Source organism: Ascidia mentula, chromosome 7 (assembly GCF_947561715.1).
Source record: "Ascidia mentula chromosome 7, kaAscMent1.1, whole genome shotgun sequence".
Lineage (NCBI taxonomy): Eukaryota > Metazoa > Chordata > Ascidiacea > Phlebobranchia > Ascidiidae > Ascidia > Ascidia mentula.
Window position 1 is genome coordinate 1,308,109 of NC_138572.1, and position 22,019 is coordinate 1,330,127.

The 22,019-nt window shown below is 39.0% G+C and overlaps 2 protein-coding genes across 3 annotated transcripts; one reads left to right on the forward strand and one right to left on the reverse strand.

Moving 5' to 3' along the window:
- The first annotated feature begins 2,283 nt into the window (after positions 1-2,283).
- Positions 2,284-10,405, forward strand: LOC145908853 (uncharacterized). The gene is made up of 12 exons (XM_082996175.1): positions 2,284-2,425; positions 2,670-2,800; positions 3,456-3,526; positions 3,724-3,896; positions 5,426-6,312; positions 6,767-6,899; positions 7,357-8,156; positions 8,435-8,852; positions 9,022-9,090; positions 9,300-9,451; positions 9,721-9,907; positions 10,116-10,405. Exons 1-12 carry the CDS (start codon positions 2,347-2,349, stop codon positions 10,403-10,405), a joined length of 3,390 nt encoding a protein of 1,129 aa, XP_082852301.1. The 5' UTR covers positions 2,284-2,346.
- Positions 10,406-17,010: 6,605 nt separating this feature from the next.
- Positions 17,011-21,887, reverse strand: LOC145908090 (prolyl hydroxylase EGLN3-like). Of its 2 annotated transcripts, none has more exons than XM_082995273.1 (7): positions 21,156-21,887; positions 19,312-19,502; positions 18,720-18,950; positions 18,422-18,541; positions 18,095-18,234; positions 17,858-17,944; positions 17,011-17,755 (listed from the first exon to the last, which is right to left on the reverse strand). In XM_082995273.1, the coding sequence occupies exons 1-6, from the start codon at positions 21,256-21,258 to the stop codon at positions 17,860-17,862; spliced, it is 870 nt and encodes a 289-aa protein (XP_082851399.1). In that variant the 5' UTR covers positions 21,259-21,887; the 3' UTR covers positions 17,011-17,755; positions 17,858-17,859. The 2 variants fall into 2 exon arrangements, with proteins under 2 accessions (XP_082851399.1, XP_082851397.1); XM_082995271.1 differs by lacking the exon at positions 21,156-21,887 and adding an exon at positions 19,638-20,137 and having other exon boundaries at positions 17,857-17,944.
- Positions 21,888-22,019: the final 132 nt, after the last annotated feature.

Below are 22,019 nucleotides of genomic sequence, written 5' to 3' on the forward strand. Positions count from 1 at the left end.
CAGCTATTTTAACATTGGTTCGAGTACTTCAAGGTCAACCTGTCCTTCATGTGACCTTTTTGACTCTCAGCCAATACCGGACCACATTTGATTCGGTATTGACGTCAGAGACCGATTTTTTGCCGCAAAATTTCACCGGAACAGAAATTTGTGAAATGTAAAATTGATTACAACAACCCTGTTTGCGAACGAATACAAACACACACAAAAACAATGAAGAAGGACCTGTTGTTTATAAAAGTAATAAATATATGTGAAATCAGACGAAGCACAAAGATAATATCAAATAATAATGAATATTAATGCGCTGTTGTTGCTGCTAGATGTAAATGTGATTAACAAAACTGATGAAGATTTGCCACCTACCAGACAAAACGTTGGTTGAATTCTTTGTTTATTTTTATACCAAAAGATCAATTATATTGAAAATGATGGATTAAAAGCTTTGCTCTAAACATGTTGTTAAACACTGGTAATAAGCTAATATGGAATTATTTGTTGCATTTCGTCGCAAACGAAGTTGAATCAATATGTTTAGGTTCAAGTTGTGTTGAAAAATATGTTTTCGAGCAATGGTATTGTTTTCATTTCGTCAAACGTCAAGTTGAAAGAAGGCCAACAACATGCCGTTACATCAAATGGCGTCGTTTGAAAACACGTCGAGACGGCGATACCCAATAAGGCGAGCAAAGTGTGCGGGTTCTGATTTAAACAAGCAATCAAAGCGCAGTCAACGAGAAACCTCTGCCAAATCTCTCTGCAATCTGATGGCGAGGAAACTGTAACTAAAGGTTGGAGTCAGAGAGCACAGCTGACCCAAACCTTATTGCCCTCCATGAATGGTCCGTAGCCCTTCCAGTGCCTGGCGGTGGATTGTTTTCATGTATTTCTATGCTTCCTATGGCGCAAAGCGGTGGATTGGTGGAAGCGGACATGCGCGTTCGGACAATGGGAGTAAGCGAGTCATGGCGCGGCAAACGTCGGCGGCCGAACCCAAGAAAATGGGTTTCAAATTCTTGTGCAAATAATAAATCGAGAATTTTACCGTTCGGTTTTGATCAGTTGAAATGTTACCAGGGAACGTTAAGATAGTTTTGAATTGCGGCTTCTCGGAACAGAATCTGGTTTAATTGAGTTAAGTTTATTGAGGCGTAAGTTTATGTAGTTTTATTTAATTGAGGCCTAATTTATATAAATTCAGACAGTCGGTTGTCGTTAACAAATTTAATCAAGTAACGCACAAACAACTGGTTTGGTTTGCACTTAAAAATCTTAACGCAACATAAGTTATAGAGAAGTGCATCGTACATAACTGTTGCCTCAGTGTATATCCGAGAAGTGCATTTTACTGTCAGGTGTTTTAATTCCCAATTTTGGAGGTGACACAAACTACAAGCAGGATTATAATTCAAAAGAGGTGTGTGTAGAAACCTTGCATAGCACCCAACTAAAGTAGAAATGGTTGATATGATGTGTGTTTAGATAAAGACGACAATTTGAACAAAAAAACGCTTGACAAAGCAGGAAATTGGGTCAAATTTAAAATTGTATCAATAAGAAAATGCCGCAGGTAATTAATGGCTATCGGGAGACCGTAGACGTTGTTGATCGGCTTGCAATGACGACAACGGGAAGTCTCAACGTTTCATTAATTTCTTCGAATGCCGTTTCTTGGTAAATAATGAGTGCACAATCAACCAATACGAATTGGAATCAGACAGCGAGACATAGGTTCAGGTTACACCCAGACTTGAATTCCATTGCTCGGCTGATGTAGAATTATCGCAATTTCTAAAGAACGTTTTGCCGGAAGACCTATTTCCAACCCTGGGACTATTTAGGTGCCAAATTTGTCTGAGTTGTTTTAACTTTGGCGCAAAAAACTTAGAGTTAATTACACAGAATAGAAAAGCTACTGTGCCAATTGTTATAAGCAAACGTTTCGAACACTGCTGGGCTCATCATCAGTGCTGTGAACTAAATAACTGAGTTGCAGCGCCCACAATGGCGGGCATGCGGATGTAATGATAAGTTGCTGTTGTAACTTTAGGCACGACTTATTTTGAACAAATTAAATTGTCAGTTTCGGTTTTGCGTATACTGGTAATAAATTTTGTACTATTGAGGTATCACAAAGTAAGACTTAATGGTGTTTTACACCGAAATGTTTATACAATAAGTGTGTTTTGTCAGAGGTGCCATATGTGAAGAATCTTTATACAGGATCAGAACAAGGTTTTTCGTTTTTATTAAATTTATCTGATTTTTGTTGCAGCTGTTCAAGATTTGCTTTAAAACATGTTCTAACCAGGGTCCAAACGTAAACAAATTGCAACAATAAAATAAATGACAATGAAACAAATTACTTTTCTTTGCCTTTTCATGGGTTTGGTCCAAAGAGGCACAACGAAAACAAACAAACAAGGTATAAATGCATTAAAATAGTGAAGCGAAAAATGTTGACGAACAGTATTAACATAGATTATCTGGACTTAAGTTTCAACATCGAGATAAAATAGTTGTTTTGGCTTCATATCCATTGCCCCTTTAATTTTGTTGTATCCTTGTAATACGCTTTAAAACTGCAAAATAATTAAATTGTGTAGAGTCCAATTTGTGGGCATGTTGATTAATAAGAATACAAAGCACAATTGTTCATCTATTTTCAGATTTGGCACTTTTTTGCGATGATAACGGGACAGAATACAAGTTCTTCACGAAACACATTTCACATCAAAACGCGTCCGACGTCTGTGGTTTGTTTGGTGGAAAACTTGCGTCACTGGAAAGTTCCGAAAAAGTGGGTTTATTTCAAAATAAACAACATAGGGAGACGATAAAGCTCGTATTCAGATCTTAACAATGCGACAAACGATATTTTTATCCTGGGGAGTCCATTTTGTTTTTATTCAATGAGTAAACACTGGGCTTTGTGACGTAGCTCCAGCATCAAATAGAAATTGAATTTAAGCCAAAACACGCAGTGTCAAGAACTTGGTGACTCACTGTATTTAAATTATTCCCTTATCAGCAAACAGTGCAGCTGTTCCGATGCTGGAAAAGCACATTCGAGGAAAGTTCAAATTCGCTGAAATCGGAATAGGAAATCACTAATTACCGATTTGTGCCAATTGTTTTGCCTGCTGGGTTCCGGAGCCGATATCAATAAACTTATTTTTTCTCTACCGGAATATTGGGAGGTTGTTAATTACATGAATGTTGGGGGACAGTTTGTAGCGCTTCGAGCTATCGGAAGTATCAGCACTTCCACCTAATTACAAACAAACTTTGTACAACTGGAATCTAACAAATGCAATGCGTTTTATAGGTTTTTGATAATTCTTTTCCTTGACACACAATATTGAGCAAAACTAGTTGGATTTAATGATTTGAATATTGTTTTGATTCGGATTTTAGATGTTCAAACAAAATTAATGGTATCCCATTATTTTTAGATCAAGTTCATTCGAAAGAAAATAAAAAGTTTCGGATTGAATCAAGCTGTTGTGGGAGTCAGACACACAAAGTATATAAATTTTACAAAATAACGTGGAATTTGTTTCGATATAAGTTTCTGATTTTAATGTCGATTATTAAATCACACGTGCATAAATTAGTTTCAGTTTACGTTGATACAAATTTTCTGCGACAACGAAAAAATACACCTTTACAAAAATAATATTAAACTTTGTAACGGACAAAAACCTTCCCTCATCATTTCAGATGGGGCCAACTCCAACACATGGATGGAAGTGCGTTGAACAAAGAGGTGAAAAAACATGTCGAACCGTATCACGTGATTTTCGCCTCAAATTTACTCCACGAGATGAGTGTTGCTCTGAAACTCTCTGAAGATTCTGGACATGGGAGAGGATTTCTTTGTCAGAGAAAATCAGGTATGAGAAGAAAGTTTTGAAAATAACGTCAAAATGACGTAAGTTTGCGATTACTTTGTTCCAGTGCTTAGCGAAACTCTACACTTCCAAGTTTAAACAAATGAATTTTTTGCAAGTGCGCTGCTTGAGACACGTAAAAAACACGTACAACTTTCAAAACACGGTGATTTGTTAGTCACAAAGTGGAAGTCTTTGCTTGGCCGTTTGGTCAGCAAAGTCGTCTGATAGTCACGCCAGCTTGCAGCGTACAAATTGAATCCCCGGTCGGCTGCTTTACTGAAGCTAAAATCTGCTTGCGTGTTCTTGCTGTATTGGTTACTAAGTTCGAATCCGTGGCAGACTTGTTTATTAATTGAAAGACACGATTGCAATACCAGGTGGCTAAAGTTTAATTTGGTTCAAGTTCGTTTGACAAGAGTTTAACACGTGACAGAACTGCAGCGAATTAACTAACAAAAGAACGTGCGAACGTTTACAGCGCGACGGCGATAATAACGACAGGGCCGAGAGAGTACGAGCGACCAAGAGAGTAGACTATAGACTAGACTGTCGAAGGATTACGAAATGGGCGTTTTATAACGAAGTGTCAGAAAAATGTGTTGTCCAGCAGGATGCCAGAAAGCTTGTGGGAGCTCCTGCAGGAAAGCTTAACACCGTCTGCAGTCTTCGGTCCGTATGTGTTCCAAATGTGTAAAGAATTAAGTAGGGAAACATGCGTGTTGCTACAAGCTGCACTGATGAAACCTTTTAGGTCGAAACAGTGGCCATCTGTCTGCAGTTTATACACATTTTATTAGTCAATTTGAATCCGGTTTACCTGAAGTTTTCTGTATATCATCAAATTAATTTTGAAAACATGGAACTCCTGTATATAAGCGTATACCGCAAGAATTATAACGTAAGTGTATACTGACGTACAAGAATTGAAACCCTGAATTTCCGTGCAAATAAATTTTATGAAATCGTGTGATGAACTGGCATTCTTAGTATGATACAAAATATCGTCCCGAATCAGGGATCACGTCACTATGTGTTATCACGTGACGCGAGGCGCGGGAATATGCAATCTGCGGTTGATAAACGTCAACGGGTTTGCCGATATTACGTCAGATACACGCGGTTACCTTAGGTCGATCAACAGTGCATACGGGTTATTCCCGGTCAAATGGGTGTTTTGATGGAAACATCCGCCTGGTTATTTAAAACAGCTTAAAATGTCCAAAAACAAATTTAAAACAGCAGACATCGCGATTAAGGAGGCTGTTGGCATATTTAGGGATTATGGTTGGTGGTAAATTGGCAAACAAATGTGGCATTTACTGCTTAAACTCCAAAGTATTGCTGTAAATTGGAACTAAGTATTGGCCACTGGGATATATGGTAAATTACCAATGTTCCTCAGGTGAAGAAAACATAAAGATATCCCTAATTTAAAGACATTGTTGTCCTACATCAAGCCGCTTGTCCACCGTTGCCACCGAAATAACCTATGTGGGTGCAAATGTTTTAAAATATATTTCTTCTTTCAGGAAACGGAAGCAGTGTTTGTGTAAAAACCATCGCCAGAGAAAAAACACCATCGTCCCTTACTCGCAAAACTACATCAGACCTAGGAAGAAATCCGGAACCTGGCAAAAGAAGAAACGCGACGAAAACAGTGAAGTTATTCCAGATATTCACGCCAGAGCAAATCGAGACACAAAAACAAATCGTACTGGAAAGTTTTGAGAGGCATTTTTCAACCTTTCTGCCTCGCAACAGAAATTCAACACCCCCAAAGCAGCATTTGCAGATGTTGGCAAAGAGGGATACAACACTGGGTATTGGGAACAACTCGGAAGTTGTAACTCAAAACCAAAATCAAAGTTCCACGGACAATGCCAACGACGAAATCGCCACTTTTGGGCCAAGATTTAACGCTAGCGACGAAACAAACTATTTGCATCAAGATGCTGATACGAATGACTCTAATGGCAATAATGCGAACGGTTTTGACGAGGATTCAGCAACTGTTGGGTTTGCCACGAACAAATTTCGTTCGGAATATTCAGATCAACCGGATACAGGTGGTTCTCAAACCAACTCCCACGTCTTTAGACAGACAACGAATACGTTCAACCAAAGTTCCACCAACAACCAATCTACTATTAAACTCAAATCACCGCCTCCGCCACCACCCAACTATTTAAACATTCCCGCCATCGTTAAACAAGTAAATCTTCATCAAACACTCCCCCAAGCATCGGAATTGTTGAACAACATCAGCTCTGTACTGGAGGAACCTGTTGACGGCGATTCCCCCGACGTGCAACCGATCACGCCGGAAGATTTACTCGATATCGGGGAAAGTTTGCTTCCCAAACTGGCGCCGGTTTACGTTAGAAAACCACCTCTTGATTTTAGCGATTCAGTCGAGGTACGGGACGTTTCATCAGTTGAAAGCATGCCTCGCGTTAAAGTGAACCTGCAGTCATTTTTTTCTATGCATAAGACGAAGTTTTCAAAAATGTTTGCGGAGATAACGATGCATAAACTTTTTATATGGGAAACACTGGTTGCAATTTCGTTGTGGGCCACAAAACGCGGCGGTGCACCTACAAGATCTTGCTGCAGTTTAAAGTTAAAAACATTGTCACACAGTTCCAGTATTTACTGTTGTGAAATATATTGTTCAGTGTCAATTACGCAAAAACGGTAAAATAGTTGATTCTGATAAAATTTTGCCTCCAAGCAAGTTTCAAAAGCATTCTTATCCAATATGCTGTAACAATATAGTAAAAGAATGTCTGCAGTGCACTGTAAAATCAGTATTGGCTCTACTGCTTATAGTAAAAGGATATTGAGATAATTTTTTAATCCCAATTATGTAGGATTCAGCAGCAGAAGATGATGAGATCACACAATACGCCCTCAGCTTCATGAGGATCACTAGCAACTTGCTCAACCCAATCAACACTGAATCATGGAAACAAACAATCTTGACACAAAACAAATCGCGCCAAGGTGAGTCTGCCTGTTATTTCTATGTTGTAAAAAGCTTCAAATAGTTGTCGTCCTTGTAAGGTCTGTTGCAATCCAAGATTGGCTTCAGCAAATATACCAAACGTTTTGTGAAAGATATGTGCAAAAAAAGCCATGATATTGGCGAGCTGCAGACAGGGGTGTACACGCACTGTTTCGACCTGTGATAAGGTATCATCAGTGCAGCTGTTGACTATGACACTGTGCTAGGTTTTACACTAGCGGGCACACTAATTTCTACTTTGTGGTATCGTGCCTGTCAACGTCGATCTATTGGTTACCCTATAAAGGGTACCAAAAGCTAGCACAGTGCCACTGTCAACAGCTGCACTGATGAGACCTTACAGGTCGAAATAGTACATGTACACACCCTGTTTTGTAAAAGTATATACAATCAGTTTTGTTTTCATTTATTTTACTCAAACAAACAAATTTGTAGACGCCCTGACGCCCTCTTCGCTGATGGAACAAATGGACACAGTTCTAGAATATTCTGTTTTATCCTTGACCCAAAAGTCGCGACAAAACTTCGCGTACTCGAGTGACGTAATAGATGTTAAAGTTGAATACATGGAAAGGAGGCGGGATGTTCTTGTTGAAGTTCAAGCCGACGGAAGTTTATCTCCTCAAACCACCTTAAGGCGGAAGGAAAGATCCTTGAGCAAAAACCAAACCGAAGACGAGCTTTTAACAATCGTGACGGCGAATTACAAAAGCGCTGCGCGCATTCTGGAGACTTGTGTTGACGTCTCGACGGCTAGTCTCAGACAAGAACCTGCAGACTTGTCCGACGTCGACAATACAGGAAATGCGTGCGCGCGAAACGGAATATTGGTGACCGATTCACTATGTGAACACATGTTCGACAACATGACGTCACCACCCAAAGCCGTATGGTCCTTTCCTACGTCATCAAACGTTCTTTCAATCACAGCGTTCGACGGTGAACGAAAACAGAACATCCCGGTGAAGTTCCACATCCGGGAGACTGAAAAACATCCGAACGTCACAAATCACGTGACTAAGTGCGTTTATTACGACACAAACGAACTTCTCTGGTCGGATTTCGGTTGTAGTCTGGTGACGCAATCCGGAGATGGGAATTACTCGTGTCGTTGTAATCACACGACCAACTTCGCCATTTTACTTCTCGTCCCCATTACGCAGGAAACTTTCACGTCATCAGTAGACAACCACGCGGTTTCTCCAAGCAACGAACTTTGCGGAACCACTTTACAGGTTTATTACATTAATTGTTTGCCAAATAAATAGCACATTGTGACGCAACTGCCTTCTGTTTTTGTAAAATACTTTTTATGAAATTTTTTTGCAGCAATTTTGTCTGTTAAAGGCTTATTTTGTTGAGGGTGATGAAGGAAATGGCTTATTCGAAACTAACTAACTTCAACACTAACAAACTTATAATGCCGAACGAAATTAACTTCTCTGGCTTTTTACGATTATCACGTGTTTACCCTAACATTTGTCAACTCGAACGAACTGTTGTATTTCTACAGATGGTGAGTTACATTGTTGGGGGATTTTCAATCGCATTTCTTGGAGTGAGCGTCGCATTCTTTGCGTACGCCCGTCAGAGGTCGGAAAGAACCGTGGAACGGAACACAGTCCACATGTGCCTCGCCTTATCAATGCTCTGCCTGCACATCGTTCTCCTAGCGGACAGATCAAACCAAGCTACTCTGCCGCAAGGAAGAGCTACAGAAGACGACGCAAACTGGTTCTGTTACGTCATAACGGCTTTCACGCACTTTTTCTTGTTATGCAATTTCGCGTGGATGACAGTGGAGGGGATTCTTCTGTATGTTCTGGTCGTCCTTGGCAACAAGAGGTTGGGCAAATTGAAGCACGTGATCGGATGGGGCGTTCCCATGACTACCGCCGGTGTGACGTTTGGGGTTGCTATGGCAACAAAAAGTAAGTCATGGGCGTTCTTTGATCGGTGATGATTTTTTTATTTGTGTCTTGCAACCAGCTTTAAGTTTCGTTGCAGACAGAAAACTGTGAGATTATTTGTGCATGTATTTATTCAGTATTTCTGATGAGTTGAATGTTAGTGTAACAATATTATGTGTTTTTTTTTCAGTCCCGTATGTTCGCCAAACAGATCTTACCGACCAACCGAACAGCACCTCACAAATATCACAAAGCAACGGTAATTTTCTATTATTTATGCACGATGTATGTAATAGCTGGGTTTCGGACTTAAAATGTTTAAATGATACGACTATTTAATTCTAAACATCGTACAAGCAATATAGCCAGTGGTTTAAAAAACATGTTGTCGAATTATTCATATATATTCCTATTATCATTATTACGCAATAATACTCCTTTATTACGCAATATTCCTTCTATTTGCAGATGCAGGGAACGGTTACGTCTGTTATCTGTCCAATCAACTTGTATGGGCAGCTTTCGTTCCAGTGTTGGTCAGCATTCTACTTAACTTTGTCATTGCGATAAGATTGGTTGCTGTCATCAGCCGTTTGACAAAAGAAAGCCGTTTGTACAGAGTAAGTTACATTACAAACTTAAACAAACAACTGCACATATATGACATTCACAGTTGACCTACACGTTGGACATTGCAGAGAATTTATGGTTTTACGCAAATAGTTTGTAATTGCCTGTTTGACATAAAAACTTCCTTTCTATATTCACTAAATATTTTTAATCTCACCGGACAAAACAACTTGGATTAGTTTAGAAAATGGACAGAGCATTTATATTCAACAAAATGGATTCCAGTTTTAATCTGTGTATTTCTTCCTGTGTTTCACAGCCAAGCGGGCAGAGAGGGACCCCGGCCCAAATCAACGCCAGAGCACTCAGAAAATCTTTAGCTGCCTTTCTTAAACTCAATCCTTTACTTGGGTTTCCGTGGATTGTCGGCTTTGTTGCTTCGTTTGTTCCGCAACCATACCAGTGTTACGTCATATTCGTTCATACTTGCATTAATGGGACTCAAGGTATTTTGTTGTGGTTTGAAATAAAATATCTCAAAGTAGTGACCCATCTTTTACTGTTTGCTATCTTTTGTCTTTATGTCAATAAACCTTAATAAACTAAACAAGCAGTGGGATTTTAGTTTTCATTGCTTGTATGCGAATGCAGTCTCTAAGTATAAATATAAACAAGTTCAATCAAATAGATATTTTTATTTTATTTTTTTCACAGGTGCATTTTTCTTTTTCGTGACGGTCGTTGAAAACGAGGAAAGCCGATCGCTCATCCGACTCACGTGGCGGAAGTTGCGTCACAATACAAGTAGCTTTGTGACGTCAATGAGGCAGCGGCGTAGTATGTCGTATCCGGTTGGGACTCCAAGTCACAATCCCACATCTCTAACGCCACCGAGCGGTAGACATCGAACAGTTAATACACCAGTTCTGGGCGGCAAAGAGCTGCAAGCAATCGCCGTGGTTAATTGTAATACAGTACCCGATAATGATGCACAGTTTTTATAATTATTACGTTTTGAAATGTCAATTTTATTGTTTTCAAGGTTATATAGTATTTATATAAACGTTTTGTTTAAAAAATAATAAAATAGCTGAATTTTTTTCGGGATTTCGGACATTGCGTGGAATTGTGTGCAGTTTTAAGGTTAAAAATGTTTAAATGATCAACACATGCGGTTAAACGCTCTCGTTGAAGTTTTGCTGACGTAGAAGACGCGAGCCGAACGAACAAGGCGGGCGATGTAAGAGCGCCACCTAGCTTTGGTCGCACGACCGACGTTGTCTCCGCCAGCTGGTGCCGAGAGCAGATTTTTCGTGGCAAACGTAAAGATTTTTGTGCTGACAAAAAAGAGCAGACCATGCACAAAAAAATACCTTACGGCGTAATGTCCCTTTACAAATTAACATCTAAGATGGAAACGAATTTGTATTAGCAGGAATTTAAAAAAGTTGTATCCACTGAAGTAAATTGACTTTTACCCGTGTAAGTTTGATCAAGTTATCAACACCAGATTAGTGCTCTCAAACCAAGGGGTTAAAAGAGCAAAAAAGTTAATTATTTATCAAAGATTTCATACACGAAACAGACGCCTATGGGATCGAAACCATCGAGGTATGTGCAAATATACTGGGGTTAAGGAGAAAAACGCCAACAAGCATTAACCAGTGGCATAATAAATTTTGAAGGGGGCACTTTTACAATTCCCTGCGCCATATATTCTATTCAAATTTTCCACACAAGCCTCCCCTATACAGCGACTAAGTTGAAATCAACCTTACGCTTTCAACCCCCTTCCACCAACCAAAGAAATAAACGTATATGTTAAAGCATCGCCACCTCGCCAAGACACTGCTATCTAAACATCCAGAAACCACGAACCGCAAATAACTTCAACTAATTACTCTGTTTTGTGTGCAAGGAATCATCCACTACAGCCGACTGGGTTCAAAGTCTTATGTACATAACTTAAAAAACATTCGCATTCTTGCCATATATATGCTCCCAAGAGACAACCACCTGCTTGTAAGGTAAAAGTCACAAACACCAGTCTCCTCATCAACAGTTGAAACCTGACTTCGTACTTACGTTAGTCATACGATAAACTGGTGGCAAGGAATGAAACTTGCATCGCCAAATGCACAAAACCGCTTCAGATGACATCAATGTTTGCATCTATGGCACCGAGAAGCAACCGCACGTTTCGATCAGCACCTGCAACATCAAATGACAGGCCCGGAATGAAAACTGGAGTCAAACAAAAGTCGAGTTTACGAGGTCGTAACCAAGTCGTCGTACCAGACAACATATTGTACGGCTTTATGCAAATACAAAAATACAGCAGGGACAATTACTTTGTACTTGTCTGTTTTATTAGTATGTCGGTTTTATACACGGAGCAAAGTTGATTTTATACTTTGTATGATCAAGCATGTTCATCTTGTTTCACATAAAAAGGTTGACAAAACATGTTTAGTTAACGTTCTCTGCCAATGCACTTCCAGCCACAGTAGCATGGCAACAATATCTACCAAGGCCACCACAGGTGTAGATGATTTTTAGCCAGTATGAGTTGGCCAGTGATAAGCAGATTACTATGTAGATGGCCAGCACGGCGAATATCTCGTTTTAACCGCTGACAATCATTCGAGCTCAACCCTTGCGTCTGGAACACAGATAAGACCGCCCGTTGCCACGTGTTCATGGTTACGTTGGAACAAAAGGGTTGTGACGAGATTCTCATTTCGATATAGGGGATTACTCAGGTTATGGAAACGCCAATCAAGGTCGACGCAGAAGACACCCACAAAGGATGTCTAGCGTGGATGTGTGATCTGCAGCAGGAATGTACTGTTTTTACACGAGCCTTTAAAAGCAATAAAAAATGTGCTACACAGTCTGGCTTGAACAGCAGCTATGGTGTTACTACGGCAACACAATTTGTTAAAAAATACATTAGATACAACGTTTACCAACCCATACCGCAAATCGACTGTCGGTATTTTATTTACCTGATTGTTACATCGGGTTAAACCTGTTTACTTTGTAAGTGGTGTCGCTAAGTTGAATTCAAGGCACACACGGAATGTAACTTGAATTATGTAAGCACGAAACCTATATTTTAGGTCATCATTTGGTAATTATGACAAACACGAATTCACGCACAATCATGCTTCTAGCGATTGCGCAACTGGAAAACCAAAAACTACTAAAATGTTAATTCCGCCACTGACCCGAAAACCAAATATTGGCATCAAACAACAAACAATTGACCTGTGCCCTGGACGTAAGTGTCCTCTACACAAGAGAGAGATGTAGTCACGTTTACAAAAGTTTGAGTCGCTAAAATGTTTGAAATTTGCCGAAGGTTGGAACCACAAAGCTATTTTTTGTCGTTTTGATTGCCTTTGTAAACCCTACAAGGCATTCTTTGTTTAATTACACACTTTGGGTTTGGACAGGCAGATAAAATCTTATCTTAACTACATATAATTACCTTCATTTTCTTGACTTTCTTAACATCCTTTTAGCTTTATATTTTATATTGTCTGACCCATAGTTTTTTCAATTCCACTTTCCTTATAGAACTACAGCCTAACTCATCCCTTATCGCTTGAACCGACACTAATACACCGTTACTGGATACGAACGACAAGCCTTTCTACCTTGCTTTATATATGCCGACGAATTATCGACCCACTGGTTTGGATGCTGTGTCACATGTTACTTCCAATTTAGGCGGCATGTTGCCGACAACCTGCTGCTCATATTTGCTGAGACAACAACGCCATACGCTGCCTATTATCACTAAAAATTACGAGTCTCTATACCCCTTGCTGTGCGATATTTTTGCCGTTGGAAACAACGCCAGTTGCGGTCTTGTTGGCGGTTTGGTGGAGCTGCTTCCTCAGTTGCTTTTAAAAAAAATCTCTAAATATTGGTAATATTCAACATCTTACGCGAATAAACGCTGGCGGGGGAAGTAAAATTTGCTGTTGAAATATATGACGTCATTAGGGCAAAAGGTCATAATGAACAGAAGGTAAAGAAGTTAATGTTTTACAGTAAAAATTATGGCACGCTGATAAAGTCTTGCGCTTAACGTATAGGTTAATGAAGATCAGGTGAAAAAAAGTCTCTCAAAGTTACTTGGTTGTCAAACTGGACGGAATACAAGAAAATTATGTACGAAAAATATTATGTACGAGACATGTTAACCTTTCTTTTTCTAAGGATTCTGACTGTTTTTATTTCCTCAAAGAAACCATTCGCAGAACCATGAAAACGACAATCTCTAACGGCCAGATTCTCTCAGAATAAATGAGCAAGTCTTACCAAAAGAAACCGTTTAGCCGCAAGGCTTAACACCGCCGGAAACGGAAAAGCAAACAAGTCGTTACTTTGCGTCGGGATTAAAACAAAACGACATTTTGTTGCGGCCAAGACAAAGTGAAAGAAGGTTTATGTGTTAGTTGAGTAATTAATACTGGCGCCTCAAGTGTTTGGTCAAGTTGTAAACTTTTTTTATGGTGCAACGAACACCAAGAGTCCAAACAACATAGCATGCTGGAATTAAACGAACAAAATTAATCTTACTTTCACCCACAAACACTTCTGTCTTCATGGAAAATGCACAAGGACCATAAGCCAATGACATCCATAGAAGCAAATTAAATGGTTGCTATCACTAAAAGCACCTTATAACTCAAAACTGCTCCAAAAAAATATATAATGTATTACAATACCTCCAGGAACTCATACCTCAGCACGTGTAAGATTAACCAGAAACTCACCAGGTCTACCAAACTAACTGGGAGCTTAGCAACACGCAAGTCTAAAGGCTGCCGCGATGCAAAGTTACCAAAAGTGTTACACAAAAACTTTTTCACAATCCTTATCACGATTTGAGTGCAACAAAACCTACTTTTTCAAAATTTTGGTTAGCGACACAAAATAATTCTATTATTGGGCAAAAAGCAATGGCGTAGAAACCAATGAACAAGCACAGAATTTTCAGGGAACGCATCTATCGGAAATCTGTCAATCATTTGTAGTCTGAACATGCCTTTCGTCTCCGAGGTTAAACCCATGCCTTGCAAGAATGAATTTGAACATCCGAACTTGGCGACAGTTTTATGAAACGTTTAACCATTTCCGATCGTAAAAATAATTGTTCCGTTTGAACAATCGCTGTGTTTGCGCAAGACTAAGTTGAAAACCTTGAGAGTTTGTAATTAAAGCTAGTAGTTGATTACCTTCTACCTGGGGTAGTTAATTATTGACGCTCATACCTGCATAAGTAGCGAGTTTATAATAGTTCTTACTCTAAACCTGTAACATTCTATGGTTTCAATGTAAATAATATGACGCATATATAGTTGATACGTTATATCAATGATTTACAAAACATTTTGTGTTCCTAAATTTTGATTTTATTTTTGCGCGTGATACGTTTTAAGCGAATACTTAAAAGGTTATCAAGGTGACTATTATCCCTTAAAGGTCACGCCGTTGCTATATACAATCCTTAGAAAGGGAACAATTTTCCGGTGGCGCACCTTTGTTTTGTCAGACTTTTCCCAAGGAAAACCCAAAACACAAAAGCCCTGTGGTGAAATTTAGGGGAGAAAAACGGTGGCGTCTCCGACGTATTAAACCGCAGCGACGTCATATGTGAAGCAATAAGGCGAACTGTTTACTCATAGGGCAGATGGCGACGGTCTTGAGCAAATGTAAGCACATATGTTACGCGATCATGCTTTGCACATGGGGCGAAAATGGTATTTTACAGGTTTTTTCGCAGATGTTTAATGTCTTATTTTTTCGCACCAAGAAAATTCCGTACACGTTAAAGAAGCAAAATTACCCTTTTATCAGTTTAATGATTTGTTTATTGCATCCTTATAATGAAGGGCACCGGACCGTTCTAAAAAATCCCAGCAATAATACGATTACAAAGCGTTGTAAATTTTAGTTAAGCTATACATCGCTACAGGCACTTGACCCAACTAAAAGTTATGGTTGGTGACTTTTGCACAGAACAATTTTGCCTTAATCTCACCGAATTACGAAATAAACGTCGTTTTATAACAAAGCAAATTATACAATAAAGTGACGTATTGTAATTGATGAAGTTCCCAAGCAAGCTGTTGTGTTAATATGGAAAAATGAATAATGTTCTTCACAAAGCTGCTGTCCAATTTGTTCGCCAACTTCAACATGGCCTACACAGCAGCGCTGGAAAGAAACATTTAAAAAGAACCAAGAAGCGCGTCACACCTGCCCCAGTGATCATCACAAGCAGTGACGTCAAAAAATTCGATATTTCAGGCCGGGCGATTTTTTCTGCTCACCCAGCAGACGAATCATCGAATTTCCACCAAAATAAAAGCGAGGGTACTAAAAGAAATAAAAGGCATCGATTTTGTGGACTGTTTCCCGGTCGTCGTGCAGACGGCATACGAACCGCTGTGTGCTTGGATAGTTATTAGCGACTCTGAAAACGACATCTGGGGTCGCTTTCGTTTCCTTGTCAGCTCGAAAAATCGAAGATTCTGTTATAACCGGTTGCTGCTGTTAGAGGGTTCGTGAACAGGTTTTTTGCGGCTTGTTTTTTATTCATCAGATTTGAGGCAATTTATCACAATCCCCTTTGTTTATGTTTTTAGGCAGAAACTGACGACGCCAACAGCCGAAACTTATATTTCTGGGTGCAAAATAAGTGGAGTTAATAACTTCAAATTTATATTTCTGTTTTCACGTACACTAACACGGATCTTTTTGTTACTCCTTTTGAGTTTCCGGAATATACTAATTTTTTTTTTACCACACCGGGATTTGAACCCAGGATGACCTGGGCACGAAACCCGATCAGGTTTTATTCTTGGTCCATGGGTCGGGCGCTTGGTTAATGCTGCCAATCACCCGTCCCGGAATATACTAAATGATGCCGCAGGAACGATGCGCAACACGACGACGCCAACTAACGACAGCTCATCGTTTCACAGTGCCTTTTTCTCAGACTGCCTTGCGCTTTTTTGTATCGCATTGTGTTTATTTACACCTGATGAAGCGAGGGGAACTCGCGAAAGCTAGTGTGATTTTTGTAATACAAAAGTCAGTCTTTTTTAAAGAGTGCCAAATCAAGAAAATTAAATTTGTCGGAATGTACTAATGCGTACAAAGACAGATCCGACCTGCACAAGCGGATTCCTGCAGTCAAACATTTTTTCTTGTCCTTTTTGATCAATAAGATTTCTATAGATGCGTGGCCCTTGCAACTATAATGTAGCGCACTTGTGATGGACATAAAATATCTGTTTTGTGTCAGAAAATTTGAAAACTATTGCTAAAAAATGTGTATTAAATCGTTTGAACTATTTAAATCCGAAAAAAAGCTCCATGTCGAGGCACTGGAAACAATCCTGAAGAGATCAACTGCGCCCTCTGACGGAAACTTTTTTTTGGGCGAAATAATATCTGGCACGATAAACATTAACCTGGAACAGGCATATTTCAATTGCGATATAATATCACCAGTTTGCTTATATCCATACCATCGTAAACAAAGCTAACAAGGCCTAAGTGGTAGACAAGCAGTATTTTGGTAGAAGACAGTCAACGAAACACTTTATTTTAAAATTTGGACAGCACGCTTGAAGCAAGAAACAGAAAAGGAGAATGGCTCGTTTCAATTGTCGATTTGGCAACACGTGCGCAGTCGCTATAGTAACGAAAAGGTAAACCCTTCAACAACGGTTTCTTCTTTACACAGGACTAAACAGATGTTTGCTGTTGCTACCGGTTCAAGAGGTGGTGTAAGGCAGTCGGTATTCCAACAACATACGTGTTTGCTACTTCCAAAGAAACAGCTCGTTTCTATATGTGTTCAAATTAGACTTCATACAGAGCTTAGGACGATATCCACATGAAGCTCTTGTCCCAGCAACATTTTAGTCATTGGTAGACAACAGTAAAAACTGAGCCAGATAAAGCAGTACACAAGTGAACATAGGGAGCGACAATCATGTTCATGGTGGTCGATCAAAACCGTGACAATTATTGCATTGATGCAGAAGACCTTATAGTATGTACTGAAAGACGTAGTACAACACAATAATGAAACATTTAAGTTTCGGAAAATGCAAGCAACGACTATTTCTAAATTATGCAGGAAAAGCTGTAATTGAAAACGCAAACAAAACTTGCGTTACTGTAAAAATAAAAACATGTCAAATAACAAATGATCTAGGACATAAATATGATTTCTGTACAAAATGTACATAATACTGTACGTTGGGTGCCTAGAATCAATAAGTTGGTATATCATAATATCAATCCAATCCAGAAATGTTGACCTTAAAAGAAAAAAAATAGTTTTAAAAATTTATTTTTTAAATAACGTTTTAAAACTAAAACTCTTTTTTTAAATTGCTTTCTATGAATTTAAATGAACTCACTGTTAATTGTTTCCCATGCTTTGCTTCATTTGCGATAATGCACGATCCCTCTCTTCTTGGTCAAAATACCAACAAGTTATTGCAAACCTGTAAAATAATTTGCATAATATGCATCAACATATTAACTCTTGCTTACATCTTTAGGACACACTGTATTTTGCGGCTAATTGTTTTATTGTCAGTGCAGAATCCTTAAAACTCAACAAAAGTTATCCTTAAAAAAAGTTTTTTTTCTACCTTTCCCGATGTGTCGGAAGAACTTCATGAGGGTTTCTCCCGTCGGAAAAGAACAAAATAACACGATTGAATTTTGGTTCGCAAATCACTTTCTTCTGATTCAAACAAGTTGGGTAAATGCACAACGCCCCCCCATCTGTCTGTAACACAAATAAGATTACTTTAGAATGCTTTTTTTCAGTCACATGTTGTTTTTCAGTGATACTGACGATGCATATTTGTAGGCAAAATATATATCAGAGAAACAACGCAATAATTACAACAAATGTCTTGGGTTTTTTTTTTGTGTAACTTGTGCTGACTATACTACAACAATAACACACGTACCGGAGTATTCCACCCCTTATTAAGGTAATACAGACAAGTTAAAATCCTTCCGTCCTTTGAAGGATTGTCAACGTGTCTTTTATAGTGTGTCCCGTTGGCAGGATAACACGAAACCATTGGCTACAAAACAAATGAGTTTCATAAAAATAATCTGCTCACACTGACTTAAATTTTATTTGCACAATAAAATCAAGAGCGTTCAAATAAAGTTTGCACTTCTTTGCATTGGAAAAATCTTTGGGCCAGTATATAAATTACAAGATTTCTTAACTTTTTTGAACAAAACAATATCACTTACTTTTGTCCGATTAAGTATTGTGCAATGACCCAAGCGACTGCACAGGTGTACGAACTTGTCCATCTGTTTGCATAGAAATCGGACTCCTTTGCATTCTGTATATTCCTCATCGACCCAAGTTACACGGTCACTTCGGATGCGGTTTGCGCTCAGATTGCTTCCTTGCTTGACAATTTCTCCGTCAGAAAATTCATCCGGTTTGGAGTACAAGACTTTCACATCTTGCAAGAGCTAGCACATAAACAATGTCGTTCTGGGAACAAATTTATACATAAAAGTTTCTGCCTTATAGGTTTGCTCTGCATAACAGACAAAATATAATCACCCCAGCGCCAAGGTTACATTAGCTTTTGCAGAAAAATGCCAAATCTTTGGTAGTCTACCAAAAGAACAGCTGGGTGTATATTAAGCCTGATAGGCACAGCTTAAATGCATTACAGTATAAACTTGGATTTTCGTATGTTGTCGTTATTACATTTTGATTTCCTTAATTCGGATACCAAGCTAAGCTGATATTATGCGACAAACAGAGTAGTCGAATAAATGAGATCTGAATGTTCATTATGTATTGCAAAGTAATATACAGGCATACATCTTCAGCCTGGTCTTTGGGTAAGAAGTCATCCAAAATGCAAAGTCCTGTCTTCATCATACTTCCCCAAATAGCTTCAACCTTTTGACGATCAATATCCAATACTTCTGCCTCAATGTAAGGCTCCATGTTCACAGAGTTCTGAGCTGCCCAGAGTTTTGTCTGTTGAAGTCTGGATACCCCGGAGCCCTCTAAAAAAAAACAAGGCTTATATTCTGATGTTTCATTTTATCTTGACTGACAACAAGGTAGTTCAGAAGTACAAAACCTATGAAAGTCAAAAGTACAAGAAGATTTGTAGTTGGGAAATGTAAGAACTGTCTTGCCAGAAATTGAATTCGTCTTGTCATCTCCATTGGTTTCCATGCCATTCCCGACAGATAAATGAGACAAACCCTCGTTTAGACTGGCGTCAATGTTATCAGTTTTGTCATTGTTTTCGACACTTTTCTTGCAGGTCTTTTTGTGGACTTTCCAGTCCTTCAGTTGATGCTCTCGGCCACAGTATGCAACTTTATGACACCGAGAGCACCACTGAACTTTCCCATCGCTGCCACAAACTTGGCACTTCATTGACATTTCCGTTTGACCATCATTTCCTCCACAACACAACCATCCTCAGACCAACACCATAACACATCACAGATAAGTGTAAATATCTTAAAATATTTTCTAAAGTTCGTTTTGTGAAAACATTCATTCAGAAATTAAACATTTTAGTAAAGAACTCAAGCACTTTTTCTAGAAAGTGCTAATTTAATGTAAGTTGTTTATATGACAAAGCACGCTTTGCTGGTTACAACCATTGTTTACAAATACTTTTTTGTGTTCTGGGGCGGTAGCTGTTGCCTGTTTCCAATTGGCCAGACCACCCTACAACCAGTCACGCAACACAAACGCGCCATACTACATTCAACAAAAATCACGTTTCTCTCATGAAACTTATGTAACCACAAGATGCTGTACTGTAGGACATAAAAAGTATCCGCAAAACCACAACCATGCCCTCTGTATTTTATTGCAAATATTTACCGCTTTTAATAATATTTTACCAAAGATTGGTCCACAATTGCTCAAATAGTCTATGATTTATGAAACCAAAAAATCTATTTAATTTACGTATTTGACCCAAACGATTGATATTTCTTTTGGAAGATTTTGGAACAAATAGTTGTACCATGGTAATTCGTCGCACCTTTAAACTTGCGCAAAGTGCACAAATAAGAAATTTGACTAATTTAACGTTTTTAAACATAATCGCTTAGCGCTCATTGTGTATTACATACCACCGCGAACATAAAAAAAGTCTGTCAAGAACGGCACAAAAACGAAAAAATGTTTCGTAAAGAAAAAGTTTGATTTTTCAATAAAAACCTCGCAATTTCAAAGTCAAACTAGGCCTGGGCCGACTAATCTTTTTGCCAAACGTTAGAAAAAAACGTTTTTATTATGACATTGCGGAAGGACTTTTTAGATGACAGTGAAATTTTTTAGGTATGTTTTTGTTTTACCTGTAATCATACAGCTTTTAGATTTTTCGGAAAAGGTCAGTTATTAGTAAAGTCATAGCGAACAACTGCGATACTCAGCTGTTTTTCTGGTAGAGTATTGTTAACAAAACTAATCCGCTGCATCCATTATGAGGCTGGCGGCGGTCACGTACTTATCGTAGCGCTTGTTTTAGTTTAGTTTGTACATTGCGATATTGTTGTGCACAGGCATAGAATGAACAAATGTGCAGCAGGTTCTTTTATCACTGTTTCCAGCAAATATGCGTTACGAAGGTCTGATATAGGTTACCACTTCGTGCCCTTAACAAGTAAAAAATTTTGAGCTGAGCTTACTTGCTGAACCTGCACGAGAGCTTGCATCCAGTTTGGTCGCTTGACCCTCGATTGGTTGTCGATAGAAGAAAGAAGTCGGCTTTATTTCTGCGTCCTCTTGCATTCGGAAGTTTTTGGCGATGTATTCAGCGGGCAGCTCTCGTTCATGAGTGATTCCGTTCCATTCGGCACGTAAGCAGTCGAGGGTCTATTTGATCAACACGCCAGCGGTTCAGTTCGCAAACGGTCGCGTGCCGTTGTAAGCTCAAGACCAAAGCTGATTGCTGTTCGCACAGTTAATTGCAAACATCCTATAAAAGCAACTACGTTAACAAACAAAACACCAATAAGCTTTGCTGCCGGATGCCAGGGTGCTGAACAGAATGCTCGCGAGAAGTGCCCGAAGGAAGTTGATCGTTGTCAACTTTGAAAAACGATATTTCCGTTCTATTCTGCATCACGTGTCTGGTTATGCAAGCGAAGTCGTAACGCTACTTTATTCATGATCAAAGCCGTGTTCGTCATTATTGGTCTTTAAAATGACAAGCCTACGCATGACCTTTTTTGGTTGATTAAATGTTTTTCTTCAATCGTTATTCATAGATTTCTATTGTATGTTTCAAACGAAATAAAAAAAATACCAACTCGAACTGTTTGGATATTATCTACCTCTTTAACAACTTTCACTTACAATGTTTTAGTTACACCCACGCATTTCTTTCTGCTTGCTTCATTTTCACCCAAACGCAACGCGTGTATCGATCGGTTGAAGAACAGATAGTGAATTAAACCGTATATCTTCCAGTACCCCAGCAAAAGGTCAACATGTTCATCCGCCCTGAGCTATGAAAGATGTATTAATATTTGTTGTCTATCGCACGCAGC

Excerpts from the sequence above, each read along its gene's own strand:
- LOC145908853 (XM_082996175.1), top strand. The coding sequence starts at position 2,347 with ATGACAATGAAACAAATTACTTTTCTTTGCCTTTTCATGGGTTTGGTC. Across the intron at positions 3,897-5,425 it reads TCTTTGTCAGAGAAAATCAG|GAAACGGAAGCAGTGTTTGT; the intron begins GTATGAGAAGAA and ends TTCTTCTTTCAG. Across the intron at positions 8,157-8,434 it reads TTTGCGGAACCACTTTACAG|ATGGTGAGTTACATTGTTGG; the intron begins GTTTATTACATT and ends GTATTTCTACAG.
- LOC145908090 (XM_082995271.1), bottom strand. The coding sequence starts at position 19,890 with ATGTCAATGAAGTGCCAAGTTTGTGGCAGCGATGGGAAAGTTCAGTGG. Across the intron at positions 18,542-18,719 it reads CAATACTTAATCGGACAAAA|CCAATGGTTTCGTGTTATCC; the intron begins GTAAGTGATATT and ends TTTGTTTTGTAG. Across the intron at positions 17,945-18,094 it reads CTTCCGACACATCGGGAAAG|GTTTGCAATAACTTGTTGGT; the intron begins GTAGAAAAAAAA and ends ATTATTTTACAG.